At 42.2% G+C, this 18,936-nt stretch overlaps 1 protein-coding gene and 1 pseudogene across 2 annotated transcripts in view; one reads left to right on the forward strand and one right to left on the reverse strand.

Moving 5' to 3' along the window:
• The window catches only part of CLDN10 (claudin 10), a 125,618-nt gene extending 123,502 nt beyond the window's left edge, over positions 1-2,116 (reverse strand). Inside the window, exon 1 of one of the 2 annotated variants that reach the window (XM_072782614.1) lies at positions 1,706-2,116. In XM_072782614.1, coding sequence (XP_072638715.1) covers positions 1,706-1,862 — 157 coding nt within the window. In that variant the 5' untranslated portion in view covers positions 1,863-2,116. Of the gene's footprint in view, positions 1-1,648 lie in introns of both variants that reach the window. The other variant, XM_072782613.1, reaches the window with a different exon arrangement.
• Positions 2,117-8,033: 5,917 nt separating this feature from the next.
• On the forward strand, positions 8,034-9,377 carry LOC140608309 (BCL2/adenovirus E1B 19 kDa protein-interacting protein 3-like pseudogene; annotated as a pseudogene).
• The last annotated feature ends 9,559 nt before the right edge of the window (positions 9,378-18,936 follow it).

Here is an 18,936-nt window from a genome sequence, read left to right on the forward strand (position 1 = left end):
TTAGTAACTTCCTAGTTAAAATTTTCTTTCATTTTCTTTACTGGGGCCAAGGTACAGTTTTGCCATTTGGTGTGAAAAGACTATATTTTATAAAATGCCAGAGGCAATTTCTAACATGATAAACCCACAACTTATGGCAGATTTGTAAACACCTCAAATAAGCAGAAAGCAGAGGTAGATAGTGATTCTTATAATGATATAAAAGCAAATAGCTGTTTCCCTGGAGGTAACCTGAAGTATGAAAATGCCTTTAAAGAAAAAAAAGAAATTCCATCTGTAAGATACATATACTTGTAATAGAGTTTCTAACATGTATAACGATAAAAGCTTGCTTACATATCTTTTGAAAAAAATAAAACCAAGTGACAAAAAAGCAGAGTTCAGGCATTTTCTTTCACTGACTACTTTTATTGTTATTTTATTTTTTTAAAGATTTTATTTATTTATTTCTTCATGGGAGACATATACAGAGAGAGAGAGAGAGAGAGAGAGAGGAGCAGAGACACAGGCAGAGGGCGAAGCAGGCTCCATGCAGGGAGCCCGATGCGGGACTTGATCCCGGGACTCCAGAATCATGCCCTGAGCCAATGGCAGGCACTAAACCGCTGAGCCACCCAGGGATCCCCTCACTGACTACTTTTTAAATTCTTCTTGCTCTGCTATTGTACCATTAAATATTATTTTTAAAAATAGAAACCCCTCTAAACATTTTTTTCCTCAGTACTATCCTTCTGAGATGCTTCTATCACCCTAAATGTATGTATATGTATATGTGGATGTACTTTGTGCTCAGATGGCCTGAGGAAATCTAGGAATTTGAGATAACATAATTTACTGATGGCATGTGTGTGTGTGTGTGTGTGTGTATACTATATGTATATATACCTGGCTGTAAGATTCCTCTATGATGTGAGGAAATTGGAACTAGCTTTTAAAACAGTCGCTTCTGGGAGTGGCTAGGTGCCTCAGTCCCTGAAGCAGCTGACTCTTGATTTCAGCTCAGGTCATGATGTCCAGGTCCTGGGATGGAGCCTGACCCCCAGGGCTCTGCACTCAATGGGGAGTCTGCTTGAGATTCTCTCTCTCCCTCTGTCCCTCTTCACGCCCCCAACCCTGTACTCTCTCTCTCTCTCTCTCTCTCTCTCTCTCAAATAAATGTAATAAATCTTTAAAAACGAAAAAGTTGGGCAGCCCGGGTGGCCCAGCGGTTTAGCACCGCCTTCAGCCCAGGGCCTGATCCTGGAGACCAGGGATAGAGTCCCACGTCGGGTCCCTGCGTGGAGCCTGCTTCGCCCTCTGCCTGTGTCTCTGCCTCTCTCTCTCTCTCTCTCTCATGAATGAATAAATAAAATCTTAAAAAAAAAAAAGAAAGAAAAAAAGAAACAGTCGCTTCTGCCCCCGTCCCTTGGAGTCTATCATTCGCATTAGGTATTTGTAAAAGATCCATGAAATTAACTTTCCTTTGCCATATAAAATACATGATTTAATTCTTTCAGCCCACATTCATACAGTCATCCATCCTAGGCAATTCCTGGCACTTTTAATGAAGCACTCAGTCTTTCCAGAATCAACTGTATGCAGCTGCTTCTGCACAGTGAGCGGAAAAGTGACATTTTACTTCCACCCCAAACAAAGCCATTATATTTACCTTCTACTTTGAAGATAGTAAAGTGCGGTCGGCAATGGAAAGAACCCAACGCGTTACCTGCGCAGTTCATCCACAGACCCTGGTAAACCCAAGTGGCCGTTATCACCGATGATGCTCGGGTGGTCACTTTCCACTCATTGGACGCGGTGGCCGCGACGAGAGCTCCAAACCCTCCGACGCCGAACACCAGAGCTGAGATCTGCGCCCTGGACATGTCGCTGTGCCTTCTCCAGTGACGCGGTCCAGACAGAAGGCTTTGGTGGGCTAGGCATGCAGCGGGCAACTAGCGCCCGGACAGGTGTCACAGCAAGTTAACGCGCATAGGGGACAGCATTTCATGCTCAAATGGCCTGCAGGAGTGCGCAATTCAGGATGAAGTCTGGTTTACCAATGGCATTTTAAAGATAGCCTAAGATGATCTTTCTAACTTCCTACACGGAGATTTACTAAAATTTCGTAGATGGATTTTAAAGGTTTTGATTGTGCAGATTGTTCTTTCCTGGCACCATAGTTAATGCTTAATTTTCTGTTAGCCTGAAGCTTAACGAACCGTGCAACAGACAGATATGGCAAAGTACAAATTATACAGTAACAGTTAAGGCTTATTTGACCGATTGCTTTAGTCTCCACGTTCTTCTGAATCTTTACACAAATGGAATCGTGTTGCAGGTATTCTATAACCTGTTTTCTTTTCACATGACATTACGCCTGGGAGATTTATCTGTGTTCAAAAATGTAGTTGTCGTCCATTAAATATTACAGCTGAAAGAGAGTCCTTCGCTGAAGGATATACTATAATTTATCCATTTCCTGGGGGATGAAACATTTGTGTTGCTTCTCCTCCACCCCTTGATAATAGTTGGAACAACTGTAAATGTTCTTGAGCATTTCTCCTTGTGCACCTGCGCCAGAGTTTCTCCAGGGTAATTTTAGAACTGCTAGGAAGTAGGAAGGAAGGAGGAACTACTCTTTCAACTTTATAGATAATACTAAATTGCCCTACTGAGTAGTTCTAGCAGGTTACCACTCCATGACCTTGTTGCCTTACTTCATAATGTGGTATTGGGGTGTTCTCAGAGTTGCTGGGGGAGGGTTTAGGGGGAGTGGGCTACTCTGATGAGTGTAAAGGTATCACATTATGATGACTATTTTGTATTTGCTGATTAATAATGAAGCTGAGCATATTATATATTTCTTGGTTCCTTGTGCTTTTGTCTACAAAGACATTTGTAGCTCTTGCTCATGTTATCCCCTGAGTTGCTTGACTTTTTATTTTTTATTTTTTTTTGCTTGACTTTTTATAATTTATTTTTAGAGAGAGATATATATATATAAAACGAACAACATTTATATATATATACATATGTATATATAAATATCCTGGATTGTAATCTTTTTATTAAAAAACATTATATTTCTTTATTTATTAGAAAGAAAGAGAGCGCAAGAGTACAAGGAGGCAGAGGGGCAGAGGGAGAGGGAAAAGCAGACTCCCCACTGAGCAGAGAGGCAGATGTCCAAGCAGGACTCAATCCCAGGACCCTGAGACCATGTCCTGAGCCTAAGTCAGACACTTAACTGACTGAGACACTCAGGTGCCCCTGGATTGTAATCTTTTAAGTATTATTCATGTTGCAAATATCTTTCCCCTGTTTGTGGTTTGTCTTTATTTGGCTATTGGATAAAGACTCTGAATTTAATGTAGTCAAATTTATCAGGCTTTTACTAAATGATTTGTACTTTTGAGATCTTGATTAAGAAATCATCCTCAGGGATGTCTGGGTGGCTCAGTGGTTGAGCATCTGCCTTTGGCTCAGGGCGTGATCCCAGAGTGCTGGGATGGAGTCTCACATCGGGCTCCCTGTGTGGAGTCTACTTCTCCCTCTGCCTGTGTCTCTGCCTCTCTCTCTCTCTCTCTCTCTCTCTCTCTGTCTCTCATGAATAGATAAATCAGTAAATCTTAAAAAAAAAAAAAAAAAAGAAATCCTCCTCAGAGATAATAAATACATTACCCTCTACTCTTATTTCAAAGTTTTAGCTTTGACATTTAAGTTCTTATATCATCCAGAATTGATTTTTCTGTTTTATGATTTGGGATCTATTTCATTTTTCATTATGAGAACCCAAGTTCTCTGAATATACTAAATGGTCCCTTGTTTCCTTATTGATTTGCAGTATCACTTCTATCATACCAGATATCAATATTTGCATGGTATGTTTATGGATTCTCTAATATCTTCCATCTACCTGCTTGTCTGTTTCTGCACCCTTTCACTACTCTCTTAATTATTCTCATTTTCTAAATATTTCTTGAGATCGTGATGATTTTTCTTACTTTGGTCTTCTTTCTCAAGAGTGAGACTTTTTTTTTTTTTTTTAGCTTTTTGCTCTTCCTTTCATGTTTTAGAATAAGTTTATCAAGTTATACATGTACATACTTACTGGGATGTTAGTTGAAGGAAAGTAAATAACTTTACAAAGTTGAGTTTTCCTGCTAATGAGTATCATATGTCTCTTCATTTAACTAATTTTTAATATCATTCAGTAAAATCATATACTTCAAGTCTTGTTACATTTTTTGCTAGATTTTTTTAAAGATTTTATTTTTAAGCAATCTCTATGCCCAGCATGGGGCTCAAACCTACAACCCCAAGATCAAGAGCCACTTGCTCTGCCAACTAAGCTAGTCAGGCACCCTATACTAGATTTATTCTTAAACTTAGGACTCATTCTAACATCCATTTTATCTAACTATGATTTTTCCAATTCCCTTCTTGTATATACAGTTGGCCCCTGAACAATGGTAATTAGGGATGCCATGCAGTCAAAAATCCACATAAAACTTTTGACTCCCCCAAAACTTAATAGCCTACTGTTAACCAGAAGCCTTACTGATAGCATAAATTGTTGATTAACACATATTTTATATGCTATATGTATCATATACTATATTCTTACAATAAAGGAAGCCAGAGAAAAGAAAATATTATTAGTAAAATCAGGAGGAAGAGAAAATATTTACAATACTGCACTGTATTTATAAAAAAAAAAAAATGCAAGTAGACCTGCTCAGTTCAAACCCTTGTTGTTCAAAGGTCAACTGTACATATTATCTTTCTTCTTTCTGCATTTTTTAATGAAGCTTTTTTCCACATTTCAGTTTTTCTACTCAATTAGAAGTTACACATTATTTGTATTAATAGTTACTCTAGAAATTTTAGTGCATATTTAACTTAATAAAATCAATCATTGTCTTTACTCTCTTTCTGAATAATATACAGACCTCAAGATGTTTTAAGGTTAATAACTCCTCTTCTGGTGATGTTATTACTTTATTTCTGTGTTTGATTATTCATCTCATAAATTAGAGTTTCATTTCCACAAATACTAGCCCCATGCTTATTATCATTACTCTATACTGTCATTTTTCTTTTTTTGCTTGCTATTCCATTTTGCTTCTCAAAACTTCCTTGTGAGTTTATTATTTTTCTTCTTCCTAAGGTCTTTCCTTGGGAGGTTTCTTTATGAGGGGCTAGTTACCTGTCTTAGTTTTGTTTGTCAGATAATTATATCTCTTCTGTGCTTGCTTTTGGTGGATAATTTTCCTAGGTATACAGTTATAAGGTGACAATTATTTTGACCCCAAACTTGGAAGATATAGTACCATTTTCATCTGGTTTCCATTTTTTTTAAAGATGTTTCTTTTTCTTTTTTTAATTTTTATTTATTTATTCATGAGACGAGAGAGAGAGAGAGAGAGAGAGAGAGAGGCAGAGACACAGGCAGAGGGAGAAGCAGGCTCCATGCAGGGAGCCCAACATGGGACTCGATCCTGGGTCTCCAGGATCAGGCCCTGGGCTGAAGGCAGCGTTAAACCACTGAGCCACCCGGGCTGCCCCAGGTTTCCATTTTTGCTGTAGAGATATCAAGAATTGGATTTGTCATTTCTTTATAGATTAATTCATGTTTCTTTTTGGCTGATTTTAAGATTTTCTTTGGTTTTCACAGTTTTGCTTTGACTTTCTAAGTATGAATCTTTTTTGGTAATCTGTGGGACCTACTGAACTTCTTAAATCTTTTTTTTTTTTTTTTTTTTTATTTATGATAGTCACACAGAGAGAGAGAGAGAGAGAGGCAGAGACATAGGCAGAGGGAGAAGCAGGCTCCATGCACCGGGAGCCCGATGTGGGATGCGATCCCGGGTCTCCAGGATCGCGCCCTGGGCCAAAGGCAGGCGCCAAACCGCTGCGCCACCCAGGGATCCCTGAACTTCTTAAATCTAATGATTCATATCTTTCATCAATTCTGGAAAACTCTTGGTCGCATCCTTCTGCAGATGTTACCTCTGCCACTAATTCTTTATCTCCTTTCTTAACTCTGATAAGATTTATTTTTGTTTGTCCTGTTTCTTAATTTTTCTTTAATATTTTTAACCTCTTTATCTCTCAAGGCTGCAAGTAATTTGCTGTTAACCCATCCAGAGACTCTAATTTCTTTTCTTTTTTTTTTTTTAATTTATTTATTCATGATAGTCACACAGAGAGAGAGAGAGAGAGAGAGAGAGAGGGAGAGGCAGAGACACAGGCAGAGGGAGAAGCAGGCTCCATACACCGGGAGCCCGACGTGGGACTCGATCCCGGGTCTCCAGGATCGCGCCCTGGGCCAAAGGCAGGTGCCAAACCGCTGCGCCACCCAGGGATCCCGAGACTCTAATTTCTAATACAATCCTGAAAGTATCTATAGGGGCACCTGGGTGGCTCAGTGGTTGAGGGTCTGCCTTTGGCTCAGGACATGATCCCAGGGTCCTGGGATCAAGTTCTGCATCGGCTCAATCGCAGAGAGCCTGCTTCTCCCTCTGCCTATAGCTTTGCCTCTCTGTGTGTGTCTCTCATGAATAAATAAATGAAATCTTTTTTAAAAATGTCTAGAGTTTCTATGTTATCCTTTCTTGTATCTTCCTGTTTCTTTTGTTAAACCTTTTGTTCTTTAGTCATAATTCAAATGCCCTACTTTGTTTCTTTTTTTTTTTTTAAGATTTTTTTTTCTTTATGAAAGACACAGAGAGGCAGAGACACAGGCAGAGGAAGAAGGAGTCTCCTCACAGGGAGCCTGATGTGGGACTCTATCCCCAGACCCAAGGATCACGCCCTGAGAGGAAGGCAGATGCTCAACCCCTGAGCCACCCAGACGTCCCGCCCTACTTTGTTTCTTAAGTATTAAAGATAATTTATATTCTATATCTCATTATTCTCATTATCTGCAGTTTTTGCAGGTTGACCTTTTTTCTACTGACCTTCTCACTCGTGGTGGTTTGTTAAAACACGTGCTTTGTGATTGTAAACTCATGTTCCTGGCAACTTTCTCATGGAAATATTTTGAGGCCTGTGTTAGATATATGTTCCCCCAGATAGAATTTATATTTGCTTCTGCCTGTTGTTTAGGTGAGCTATCAATCCAGGACTACATTTTTCTTAAAGATTTTATTTATTGAGAGAGAGAGAGAGCACAAGTGGGGGAGAGGGGCATAAGGAGACGAAGAGGGAGAATCAGACTCCCCACTAAACAGGGAGCCTGATGTGGGGCTCAATTCCAGGATCCCGGGATCATGACCCGAGTCTAAACAGATGCTTAACTGACTGAGCCACCCAGGTGCCCCCAACCCAGGACTACTTTAAATTATCTTCTTTTACTAGTCATCAAGGTAGTGTGAATTCTAGCCCTACATCCAAGTGAATGTCAGCTTGTGGTTAGGAATTCTCAGGTAACTTCCGTTTGTCCCTGTACTCAGATCCAATGTTGAGACAGGACTTTCCCCTACCATGACCAAGGAGGGCAGAGATGGCGATGATGATGGGGGTGGTGAAACAGTGCTTTTTAATTTTCCCCTCTGCAGTTATTACTTTAGGGTGGGAACAAATTTATGCAAAGTTCTCTGATCCAGACTACAGTGTTGCATAGCACTAGAATTCCCAGTTATGGTCAATTGGGAATTAAAATCTCGGTGACCAGGGATCCCTCAGGGTAGCCTCAAAGCTGGCTTACTTTTCTGTATTTGTGCTTTCTCTCCATTTTTTTGGCCTCTAAAGATTTCCTTTGCTTTCTTACCAGCTCAAATATGCATTCTAAAATATTTTTCAGGGACGCCTGGGTGGCTCAGTGGTTGAGCGTCTGCTTTGGCTCAGGGCATGATCCGGGAGTCCCTGGGATCGAGTCCTGCATGGGGCTCCCTGCATCCAGCCTGCTTCTCCCTCTGCCTGTGTGTCTGCCTCCCTCTCTCTGTGTCTCTCATGAATAAAGAAATAAAATATTTTAAAAAATATATTTTTCAAATATTTTTTCTAGCAACTGTATGTGTTTTGTTTCAGGAAGGTTATATAGGAGATTTAATCCACTCTGTGCCAGAAATAAAGGTCACCAAATGTTATCAAGGAAATACTTGGTGTTGCTGCCTGAGAACCAGAGGTGGTCCTGCTACGGCCACAGCTCTTTCAGCAGCCCGACAGTGTCCTCTCATTTAGTAGAGCAGCCACCACCCCCGCACAACAACCACAACAACTGTGAGGAAGGCGAACAGCCTTTGCCCCTGCCAGGCCAGCCGGGCTCAACAGTTCCTGGGTGGAGCTACCCATGAACGGCAGCAATGGCAATGGTAATGGCAATGGGAAAAATGGGGGGCTAGAACATGTACCTTCCTCATCCTCTATCCACAATGGAGACATGGAGAAGATTCTTTTGGATGCACAGCATGAATCAGGACAGAGTAGTTCAAGAGCCAGTTCTCAAAGATGGGCAGATTATGTTTGATGTGGAGAAGCACACCAGCAGGGACCATAGCTCTCAGTCAGAAGAAGCTGCAGAAGGAGAGAAAGAAGTTGATGCTTTGAAGAAAAGTGTAGACTGGGTGTCCGACTGGTCCAGTAGACCTGAAAACATTCCACCTAAGGAGTTCCACTTCAGACACCCCAAACGCTCCGTCTCTTTAAGCATGAGCAAAAGTGGGGCCATGAAGAAAGGGGGTATTTTGTCTGCAGAATTCCTTAAGGTGTTCATTCCGTCTCTCCAGCTGTCTCATGTCTCTCCAGCTCTCTCATGTTTTGGCTTTGGGGCTAGGCATCTATATTGGAAAGCGACTGAGCACACCTTCTGCCAGCACCTACTGAAGGAACAGCCCTGGAAAAGCGTGTGACCGGTGAAGTGCTGTATTGTCACAGTAGTTTATTTGAACCCGAGACCATTGTAAGCAAGACTCAACCTACCACCCTATTTTTACATATCCAAGTTCCAGTAACTCTCAAATCCAGCATTTTATTCAAACTCTGTTGAGGCATTTTACTAACCTCATTCCCTTTTTGGCCTATAAGACACTTTAGAATTTCCTAACAGAGGTTACTGTTATTTAGAAATTTGCAAGGGCTTCTTTTCCACAAATGCCACCAGCAGATTATAATTTTGTCAACAATGCTATTGTCTCTTTTTAGTGCCACCAGACTTAGACCTGCCTCGTTCATGGTATAAATTTTACTCTTGCAAGATGACTACCATCTCTCTCTTAAAATGAGATCAGGTTAGCAAATGATAGAACAGCTTTCTTGTTACTGTTTTTTTTTTTTTTTTTCAAGACAAAGCAAGCTTCCCTAAGCTTGAATTTATAGTTGTTTAAAAAGAAAACAAAATAAGACACAAGAAAAAAAATACCTGGGCAATAAAAAATTATTTTAAACAACAACAAAAAAAGGGAAATACTTATGTTGAAAAATATCTCTAAAAATCAAATAATCTGGGATCCCTGGGTGGCGCAGCGGTTTAGCGCCTGCCTTTGGCCCAGGGCGCGATCCTGGAGACCCGGGATCGAATCCCACGTCGGGCTCCCGGTGCATGGAGCCTGCTTCTCCCTCTGCCTGTGTCTCTGCCTCTCTCTCTCTCTCTCTCTCTCTGTGACTATCATAAATAAATAAAAATTAAAAAAAATTTAAAAAAAAATCAAATAATCTGGGGCACCTGGCTGGCTCAGTCAATAGAGCACGTGACTCTTGATCTCAGGATTGTGAGTTTGAGCCCCACGTTGGGCATAGAGATTACTTAAAAAAAAAAAAAAATCAAATAACCTGTCAGGAAAGAATAATAAATGAATCGATTCCAAATGAAAGGAATCCTGGAATTTCAGATTTGTGCAAATTTTGCTGTGCTACCTAATCTCAATTCATATTTAGCTTCTTTTGGAAATTAGCTACATATGGAAAGAGCTCCCTCTTGAAAAAAATAAGATAGTCTGATAAACTTCTCTTTCAGTACATTATATTTTTCTTCATCATACTGTGAGTTAAATTCCCAGAAAAGGTATGCCTGATCCTACAATTAAGATGAAAATCCAGGGGCACCTGGGTGGCTCAGTGGTTTGGCACCTGCCTTTGGCCCAGGGTGTGATCCTGGAGTCCCGGGATCAGTCCCACATCGGGCTCCCTACAAGGAACCTGCTTCTCCCTCTGCCCGTGTCTCTGCCTCTCTGTGTTTCTCATGAATAAATAAATAAAATATTTAAAAAATAAATAAAAATAAAATACTTTTTTAAAAAAGATGAAAATCCAGCAATTTAAAATGAACCCCCCCCCCCAAAAAAAAAACCCCACCTATTTTCTTATAGCATTAAAATAAGATTTCGACTAGAGGGGCACCCAAGTGGCCCAGTCACTTAAGTGTCTGCCTTCAGCTCAGGTCATGGTCCTGGGGTCCTGGGATCTAGCCCCACGTTAGGCTCCCTGCTCAGTGGGAAGTCTGTTTCTCCCTCTCCCTCTGCTCCTCCCTCCAGCTCATGCTCTCATTCTCCCTCTCTCTCTCTCTCTGCTTATTCTCTTTCTCAAATAAAATCTTAAAAAAAAGATTTCAGCTAGATTTCTTAAAACCTACGAACATTAAGATCCACCTCTTTTGCCAAAATCTTGATTCCAGGGCTTAACCAAGGCACTGTAAAACATTCTTCTGAACAGCTAATAACTAGCAATAAAAATTAAATAATTCTGGGACGTCTGGGTGGCTTAGCGGTTAAGCACGCCTGACTTCAGCTCAGGGAGTGATCCTGGAGTACCGGGATCGAGTCCCACCCACATCAGCCTCCCTGCATGGAACCTGCTTGTGTCTCCCTGTGCCTCTGCCTATGTCTCTGCCTCTCTCTTTCTGTGTGTTTCATGAACAAATAAATAAAATCTTTTTTAAAATTTAAATAATTCTGCCTATAAGTAGTTATTAGTCTCTTACTCTGTCTTCCAGAATTTTGTACACTTTGATTTCTTTTCACATGTAAATACATAGTGCAGTCTCCTTTTTGACTTCAAGATTCACAGGATTAAAATCTGAGAAACAAAAGAGATATACCACCCGGACGAATCTGAAAGTGTTTTGAGCATAGGACCACTTTTTTACTTCAACGTCCCCTGGGGAGAAAGGAAGAAATTACTTTTCTGGAAAATTTCAACCAAATTTTGTTCACTATCCCATTGTCAGAATTACTAAGAGGGACGCCTGGGTGGCTCAGCGGTTGAGCGGCTGCCTTTGGCTCAGGGCGTGATCCCAGAGTCCCTGAATCGAGTCCCACATTGGGCTTCCTGCAAGGAAACTGCTTCTCCCTCTGCCTATGTCTCTACTTGTCCCTCATGAATAAATAAATAAAATCTTAAAAAAAAAAAAAAAAGAAAAATGCTCAGAGAAACCAAATTTTTAAATGTTCTTTGATCATTTTTAAAGCTTCCTGGAATTCAAAGGGTAATTGCAGGTGGGGTGGGGTGGGGGAAGAATCCACTGTAATTAATCTTAGAAAAATAAAAGGGGGAAGAATGAAGTCTGCAAAGGCAGAAACATTAGAAATAGCCAGTTTAAATCACAAAACAGCTGGAGGGCTGTCAGAGTGTGGGGAACACAGCTGTGATTGAAAGGTGGGGAGGGGATGGAATCTGTGAGCTCTTCCAGGCTAATAAATTTTATGTCACAAACACCTCCTAAGCCAGCTTGAGGATTATGACATAATACCTGTAGAGCGCAGTGAAAGCGTTCAATGGACATCATCTATTGTTATAACGATTTTTCCTAGAAAAATGAGGATATTGAGATTAGGGTCACCAATCAACCCTTTTGGTTTGCCCAGACCATCTACATTTTACATTTTAGTACTGGATGCCTGGGGCCCCGAGAATGCCCTCAGCCCTGGGGGAACCAAATGGTCCCAGGTGCTCAGCTTTTATTGGGGTGGGGGAGGGTGGAAGAAACGGAATGAATTCCTATTTCTCACAATCACACCGTAATCTCCTGTTACAGGCCCGGCAAATTTCCTGTTTCAACCCTACTTGCCCTCGCACAGCCACCTGCCTGCAAAAAGAAGTTGATCCCTGCGGGGGGAGCCTGGCAGGCACCTGGCCTACCAACCCCGGGGCGTGTCCTCTGCACCACGCGGCCCCCCCAGCAGGGGCCTCGGACAGGGACCTTGCTCTTCCAAGCTGGGATCCGGGCGTTCTTCCTCTCCTTCCTTCTTCCCTTTCTCCCTGTCTTCCTTCATCGTGTGTGTTTTCTTGTCTAGCTTTCTTTCTTTTTTTTTTTTTAAGAATTTATTTATTTATTCATGAGAGACACAGAGAGAGAGGCAGAGACACAGGCAGAGGGAGAAGCAGGCTCCATGCACCGGGAGCCCCATGCGGGACTCGATCCCAGGACCCCAGGATCACGCCCTGGGCGGAAGGCAGAAGCTCAACCACTGAGCCCCCAGGCGTCCCTCTTGTCCAGCTTTCAATTCTGATTTTCGGTGCCGAAGGTTGGGCTAGCCCTATGCCTCCTTCACGATGTGTCATCCTCTCTGCCTTGTATGAAGCTGCTTTCTTGCTTAATGAGTTCTTGTTTTTAAATCCCCATTCCTCATTTCTATGACTTGGGAGTTTCTATGGGTCCCTACATCCCACCAAAACAGCATTATTGCAACTCCTACACTGTTGTCAGATTAGTGGGTGTAAAATGAGATACCACTGCTTCAGTTTGCATTTATCTGGAAACATTGAGCATCTCTTGCATGCTTTTAACTTTTTGTTTGTTTCTTCCCTCTTCTGGCTTTACCCATTTTTCCTTTAGGACTCCTATGGATTTGCAAGCATTCCTTGGACACTAGAGAGTCGCCCCTTACCAGTTCTAGACATTGCATAGTTCTTCTCTCAACCTGGCACCCATTCACTTGGCCATGGTGTCCTTGGGAGACCAGCAGCCTCACAATTTTAATGAGGATCACATTCCTCTGTATTCTATGCTTTTCCAATTCTTAAGGAATCCTCTACTGCCGTAGGAGAGCAGGATGTTCTCTGCTGTATTCTTTTGCAGTCCATAAACTCTGGTTCACAATTCTGAAATCCAATAATCCAGTTTCACAAAATTAGCATTCTATCAGTCAGCAGGAAACAGATGGCTCACTCACATGGGGTGATTTGAGGAGCCTTTAAGGGACTTAATTGAAAGTGTAGAACAGGTATCCTCAATCTCAGCAGTATTGACATTTGGGGCTAGATAATTCTACCTCGTGAGGAGCTGTCCTGTGCATCGTAGGATGTTTATCAGTGGCCCTGCTCTCCGCTGCGTGTCCCCCAACAGTCATCACAACCCAGAGTGTCCCCAGACATTGACACATTGTTCCCAGGTGAGAACCACTAGTGTAGAGAGCCCAAGTGGGACAGTCCAGTGCTCTTGGCTAGTACCAGCCTGAGGGCCATTCCCCCAAAGTCAGAAGAGGTGAGAGGAAGAAACCCGGTGACATAGGAGTGCTGTGGGGAAGCTGTCTTACCAGAACTGGGGCCTTGGGGGAGGGGGCGATGCAGCCAGAGCTAGCCTGGGAAACCCTGCTGGGACAAGCCACAGACCTCCTCCTTTCCTTCCTCACCATCTTCTTTCTGCCAGAGGGCAAGGGAGCCTGTTGTGAGATCCCAAGAGGCTGCCTTCAGGACAGAGAGCAACATGGAGATGGAAAAAAAGTAGACCTAGATACTCAGCACAGCCCCCCAAATGTATTTGGTGGCAAGATGCTACCAGAACCAAACTGAATCTGTTTTGGTCTTTCTATGATTTGCCAAAGAAATACTGAAATGTTTGATTATGGGATGCTACCCTAGATCCAGTTGGGGGTATTATGCAATATATATGGTATATATACTATCTTACCCTTTTAGATCTGAAAAGGGAGTGCCTGGGTGGCTCAGTCAGTTGGGCATCTGATCCCAGGGTCCTGGGATCCAGCCCCACTCCCTGCTGAGTAGGGAGCCTGCTTCTCCCTCTTTCTCTGCCACCACCACCCCTTGTGCACACATGCTATCTCTTTCTCAAATAAATAAAATCTTTTAAAATAAATTCTCAAAAAGTTTGAATTCCGAAACACGTTTGGCTATGTGCATTTCAAATACAGAATTGTGGAAATGCACCTTTCAAAGATAAGTCAAATTTATCAGGAGTCTCTCGTGTGATTTAGGGTAAGGATCTAGTTTTATATGTCTCATATAATGAGCCAGTTCCCCCCACAGCACCTGCTAAACAATCCCACCTTTTTTCCTTTTATTGTGACTTTCATCCTGTACATATGCGCCTATTTCTCTATTCCAACTTACTGATCCATTTGTGTATTCTTCTGTTAGTACTACCCTATTTTTATTACTTCTACCTCTAGATATATCCTAACATCTGGTAGGAAAGTCCTCCTCTCTCTCTCTCTTAATGGGAAGTAATTTTTATTGTTTTATCAGGTAGACTTTGTATATACATATGATTTTTATTTTTTTAAGATTTTATTTATTTATTAGAGACACACACAGAGAGAGAGGCAGAGACACAGGCAGAGGGAGAAGCAGGCTCCATGCAGGGAGCCTGATGTGGGACTTGATCCCAGGACTCCAGGATCACGCCCTGGGCCCAAGGCAGGTGTTCAACCTCTGAGCCACCAAGGCATCTCTGATAGAAATTTTATTAAAGCCAGATACCATATATGGGGGGGAGGAGTTTTTTGGAAAAATTCTTAAAAAGCTACCTTCAATAAAGCATCTTGGAGCACATCAATCCTTTATTTTTTTTAGGATTTTATTTATTTATTGGAGAGAAGAGAGAGAGTGCAAGCACAAGTGGAGGAGGGGCAGAGGGAGAAGCAGACTCCTCACTGAGCAAGGAGCCCAATGGGGCTCAATCTCAGGACCCCTGGGATCAAGACTTGAGCTGAAGCCGGACGCTTAACCACCCTGAGCCACCCAGGCACCCCTGAGCACATCAGTTCGTTAGAACATGGTAAATTGTATATTATAAAAAGTCTTTGATATGAAACACACAAGCTCATACCTTAAATTTTTCAATCTTCAGCTGGAACCTATGGCCTCTCTTGGGTTCCTGAAGACATAAAATTGCTTCAAAATATAGCAGATCAAACATCACACACATCTGTGTGAGGAGTGAAAGTAGGCTTAAGAGTAATGAAAACTAAGAGCATCTGGACGGCTGTTAGTTAAGCCATCCAGACGCTCCTCCCCCATGCCTGCCCTCACTGTCTCACACTCACACACACTCTCTCAAATAAATAAAAAATCTTACAAGAAAGGGACCTGAATCTACATGATTCCCAGTATTTTGTCATGCTTTTCCCCCTCATTTTAAAAAATATTTGCTTTCATACCTAATTTCTTCAAGAAAGCTCTCAAAACTATATAAACCTTGATTCAGGTGGACCTTGGTTTTCCTACATATTTTGGAAGAAGTTTATCAATTCTTCACAACATCATAATGCAATAAAATTTTAGTGTTCTTAGGCATCAATAAGATAAAGGAGACTATGCAAATAGAAAGAAAGTAGATCTCTAGACATATACTTTCATTTTTAGGTCTTGAATTACCTGGAAGAAAATATTCTCTATTTAGACTTAGGTAAAAATCAACTTCTTAAACCCTTTGGTCAAGATATCACCCCCGGGGCATTCCGATGGCTCAGCTGTTTAGCGCCGCCTTCGGCCCAGGGCGTGATCCTGGAGGCCCAGGATCAAGTCCCACGTCAGGCTCCCTGCATGGAGCCTGCTTCTCCCTCTGCCTCTGTCTGTGCCCCTTTCTCTCTGTCTATTTCTCGTGAATAAATAAATTTTTAAAAATCTTAAAAAAAAAAAGATATCACCCACACTAGGTATTCTTAAGAAGTCTGACTGAGAAATAGTGAGATGCTGATAAGCTGACACTGGGCAGATAAGGGTATTAAAGAGGTGTTTTCCATGTTCCTATGTATACCTTAATGAAAGTCGTGATGAACAATAACTATATTTCTTGTTCTGTGTCACTGAAAAGTATCTAAAATCAAGAGGTATATGTCCCACATCTGTTTCTCTATTATACTAATGTAATCACAAGCCATGATTATAGTTTTATTACAGGAAATCATAAAATGTATTGTCTTGCCAAATGTGTTTTCACTTTGCCACCCTCACTTTATTTTTTTTAAGATTTTATTTAATTATTTGACAGAGAGAGAGCACAAGCAGAGGGAGTGGCAGGCAGAGGAAGAGGGAGAAGCAGACTCCCTGACCAGCAAGGAGCCCAACGTGGGGCTCCCCAAGGCAATCGCAGATGCTTAACAGACTGAGCCACCCAAGTGCCTCACTACCCTCGTTTTAAAGTGGCTTTCAAGCAACTGTAATGGACCCATTCTAGGTGGTAGATTGAATGGACATCTGCTAAGGCAATCAGTGCCTGGATAAATTAACAAAGCAACCTGACCTAGGATCATGGTGGTATATTAAAAAAAAAAAAAAAGAAAAGTGTTATTGGGATGCCTGGGTGGCTCAGCGGTTGAGCGTCTGCCATTGGCCCAGAGCGTGATCCTGGAGAACCAGGATCAAATCTCACATGGGGCTCCCTGCATGGAGCCTGCTTCTCTCTCTGCCTTGTCTCTGCCTCTCTCCTCTCTCTCCTCTCTGTGTATTCTCATGAATAAATAAATAAAACATTAAAAAGTGCTACTGAATTGTCACTGCATTCGGTAAGTCTGATGCATGGTACACACATACAGAAAGAGCCAGATTTATAGATCTGAACCGAGTTTATCAAACAGCCAGTGTCTTTGCTCAGCCCTCCCTACTTTCAAATTGTTCAGTTGCCACCATGAGTAGTGACTGGAGCTGCTTGATCTGGCTTTTCCCCAGGACAGAAAGACTCAAGCCTTTCTACTTGTAAACAAATAAACAAAATCAGGAGTTGTTCTAAGCATTTTTGTTTGCCAAAAGTCAGGGAAGATCCTTCATTAGGTCCAGACAAGCATGAGCTGTGCTTGTTCTCTTGTGTTCGATGCTGCCAAATCTGCCCTGGAATGCACAGTATGGAGACCCTTTGGGTACATTCCTCCTGCATGTCCCTAGGAGGATGGGTGAGGGGCCAGAGCAGCACTGACACATCAGGTTTCCTTCCCCAAACCACAGCATTAACACAGACACCCTGAGGGACGCCTGGGTGGCTCAGTGGTTGAGTGCCTGCCTTCATGCTCAGGGCATGATCCTGGAGTCCCAGGATCAAGTCCCACATCAGGCTCCCTCATGGAGCCTGCTTCTCCCTCTGCCATGTCTCTACCTCTCTCTGTGTGTCTCCCATGAATAAATAAAATCTTTTAAAAGAACAAGAAAACACAGACACCCTGCAACATCAGAGGACTCAGAACACTGAGCCAGCAGCCAGCCTCCTCTTTAGCTCCCAAGTGAACTACAACACGATGAAGATTGACCACAGTGGGAATGATTATGTAGAACAATCACAAACACTCCAAACCCCAGTCCTTACACACATAGAATGCACTTTTCCTTCTCTTTAATTGTGAACTAGAACACACATTCATGAGAGTCTTAAACAGAATTTCGAGATCCTGAGCGGCTAACACAGGTTAAGCAGGGGAGCTCCAGTGTCCCTGTTCAGAGAACTACTCCGCTCTGACACTCACCAATGGCCTGCCCTGTGTATTTAGCACTTCCTTCTAATCTCAAATCTATCACCATATTGTTCTTGGCACACATCAGTTACCTGGCATGTCTGACTCTGTCTATATGGGTCTGGGATTAACTTTAAAATATATATATTTTATTTATTTTAATTGAGAGAGTGACAGTGAGAGAGAGAGAGAGAGAGAGAGAGAGCATGAGGAGGGGGAGCAGCAGAGGGAGGGGGAGAAGCAGGCACCCTACTGAGCAGGGAGCCCAGAGCAGGGCTTGATCCCAGGACTCCGGGGTCATGACCTGAGCCGAAGGCAGAAGATTAACCAATTGAGCCACCCAGGTTTCCTGGGATTAACTTCTTAAAAAGCATTTTATTTATTTATTTATTCCGGGGATGGAGAGAGAGAGAGAGAGAGAGAGCCTGCCACAGGGCTCCATCTTGTGACCCCAAGATTGTGATCCAAGATCAAGAATTGGATGCTCAACCTTACTGAGCTACCCAGGCATCCCAACTTTTTTTGAAAATCACCTTCCAGACCTCTTTCCTTCCTCATTGGTTAGCACATCACTGGATGTTACTTACTTTGGGCTGAGCCCTGGAACTCGTGCCAGTAGGATTGAAGCATGGCGAGATTACTCCAGAACCCTATGTATCATCTACAGCTCCTTGTACAGATAGAGAAACAATGTGAGTTATGGTGTGTACTGTGTCAGCCGGCTAGCTCACAGAAAACCTCCCTAACTTCCCCTGAGAAACTTTCTGGCTTCTCTAAGAAGATTAAAGATCCTTCAAAGCAAGTTTACGCTAGCTCAGTATTTGGCACCAGTCGACAGCTCCTTCCAAAAATGAATCCTCATCTCTGGACTACCTGTCAAAACTTCATCCTCTCTCCACACATTCTTCTGAATTAATACGGATTTGAGTAAATTCTAGACAGGATTTTGGATGGTAATTGCATAACTTTATCATCATTTGGTGTTGGAACTGCCTTTTCTTGATTATTTTGCAGTGAATCAATCCTCAACCTAGAATCTAAACACAGAATTTTATGTTACATGGAGATGGGTTGCCATTTGATGCCAGTCCCATTGTCAAGCCATGTGCAGCAAATGCTTGAAGAGGTGAAGAGAGGGAAATGACAGGTATGGCCAGGTTAACATCTGCTTCTGTAAAGGCCCCCACCCCAGGCGGTAAGTGTGAGGAGCAGCGTCCAGAGGCAGCAAGAAATGGGCAGGGGCTTTGGGGATGGCAGGACCGGATTAGACTCATGCTTACCAGCAGGTGTGATCTAGCACAAGTTTATGTATTTGTAGCTTTTAAAGCAAACTGTA

This window comes from Canis lupus, chromosome 17, assembly GCF_048164855.1.
Source record: "Canis lupus baileyi chromosome 17, mCanLup2.hap1, whole genome shotgun sequence".
In the NCBI taxonomy this organism is placed as follows: Eukaryota; Metazoa; Chordata; class Mammalia; order Carnivora; family Canidae; genus Canis; species Canis lupus.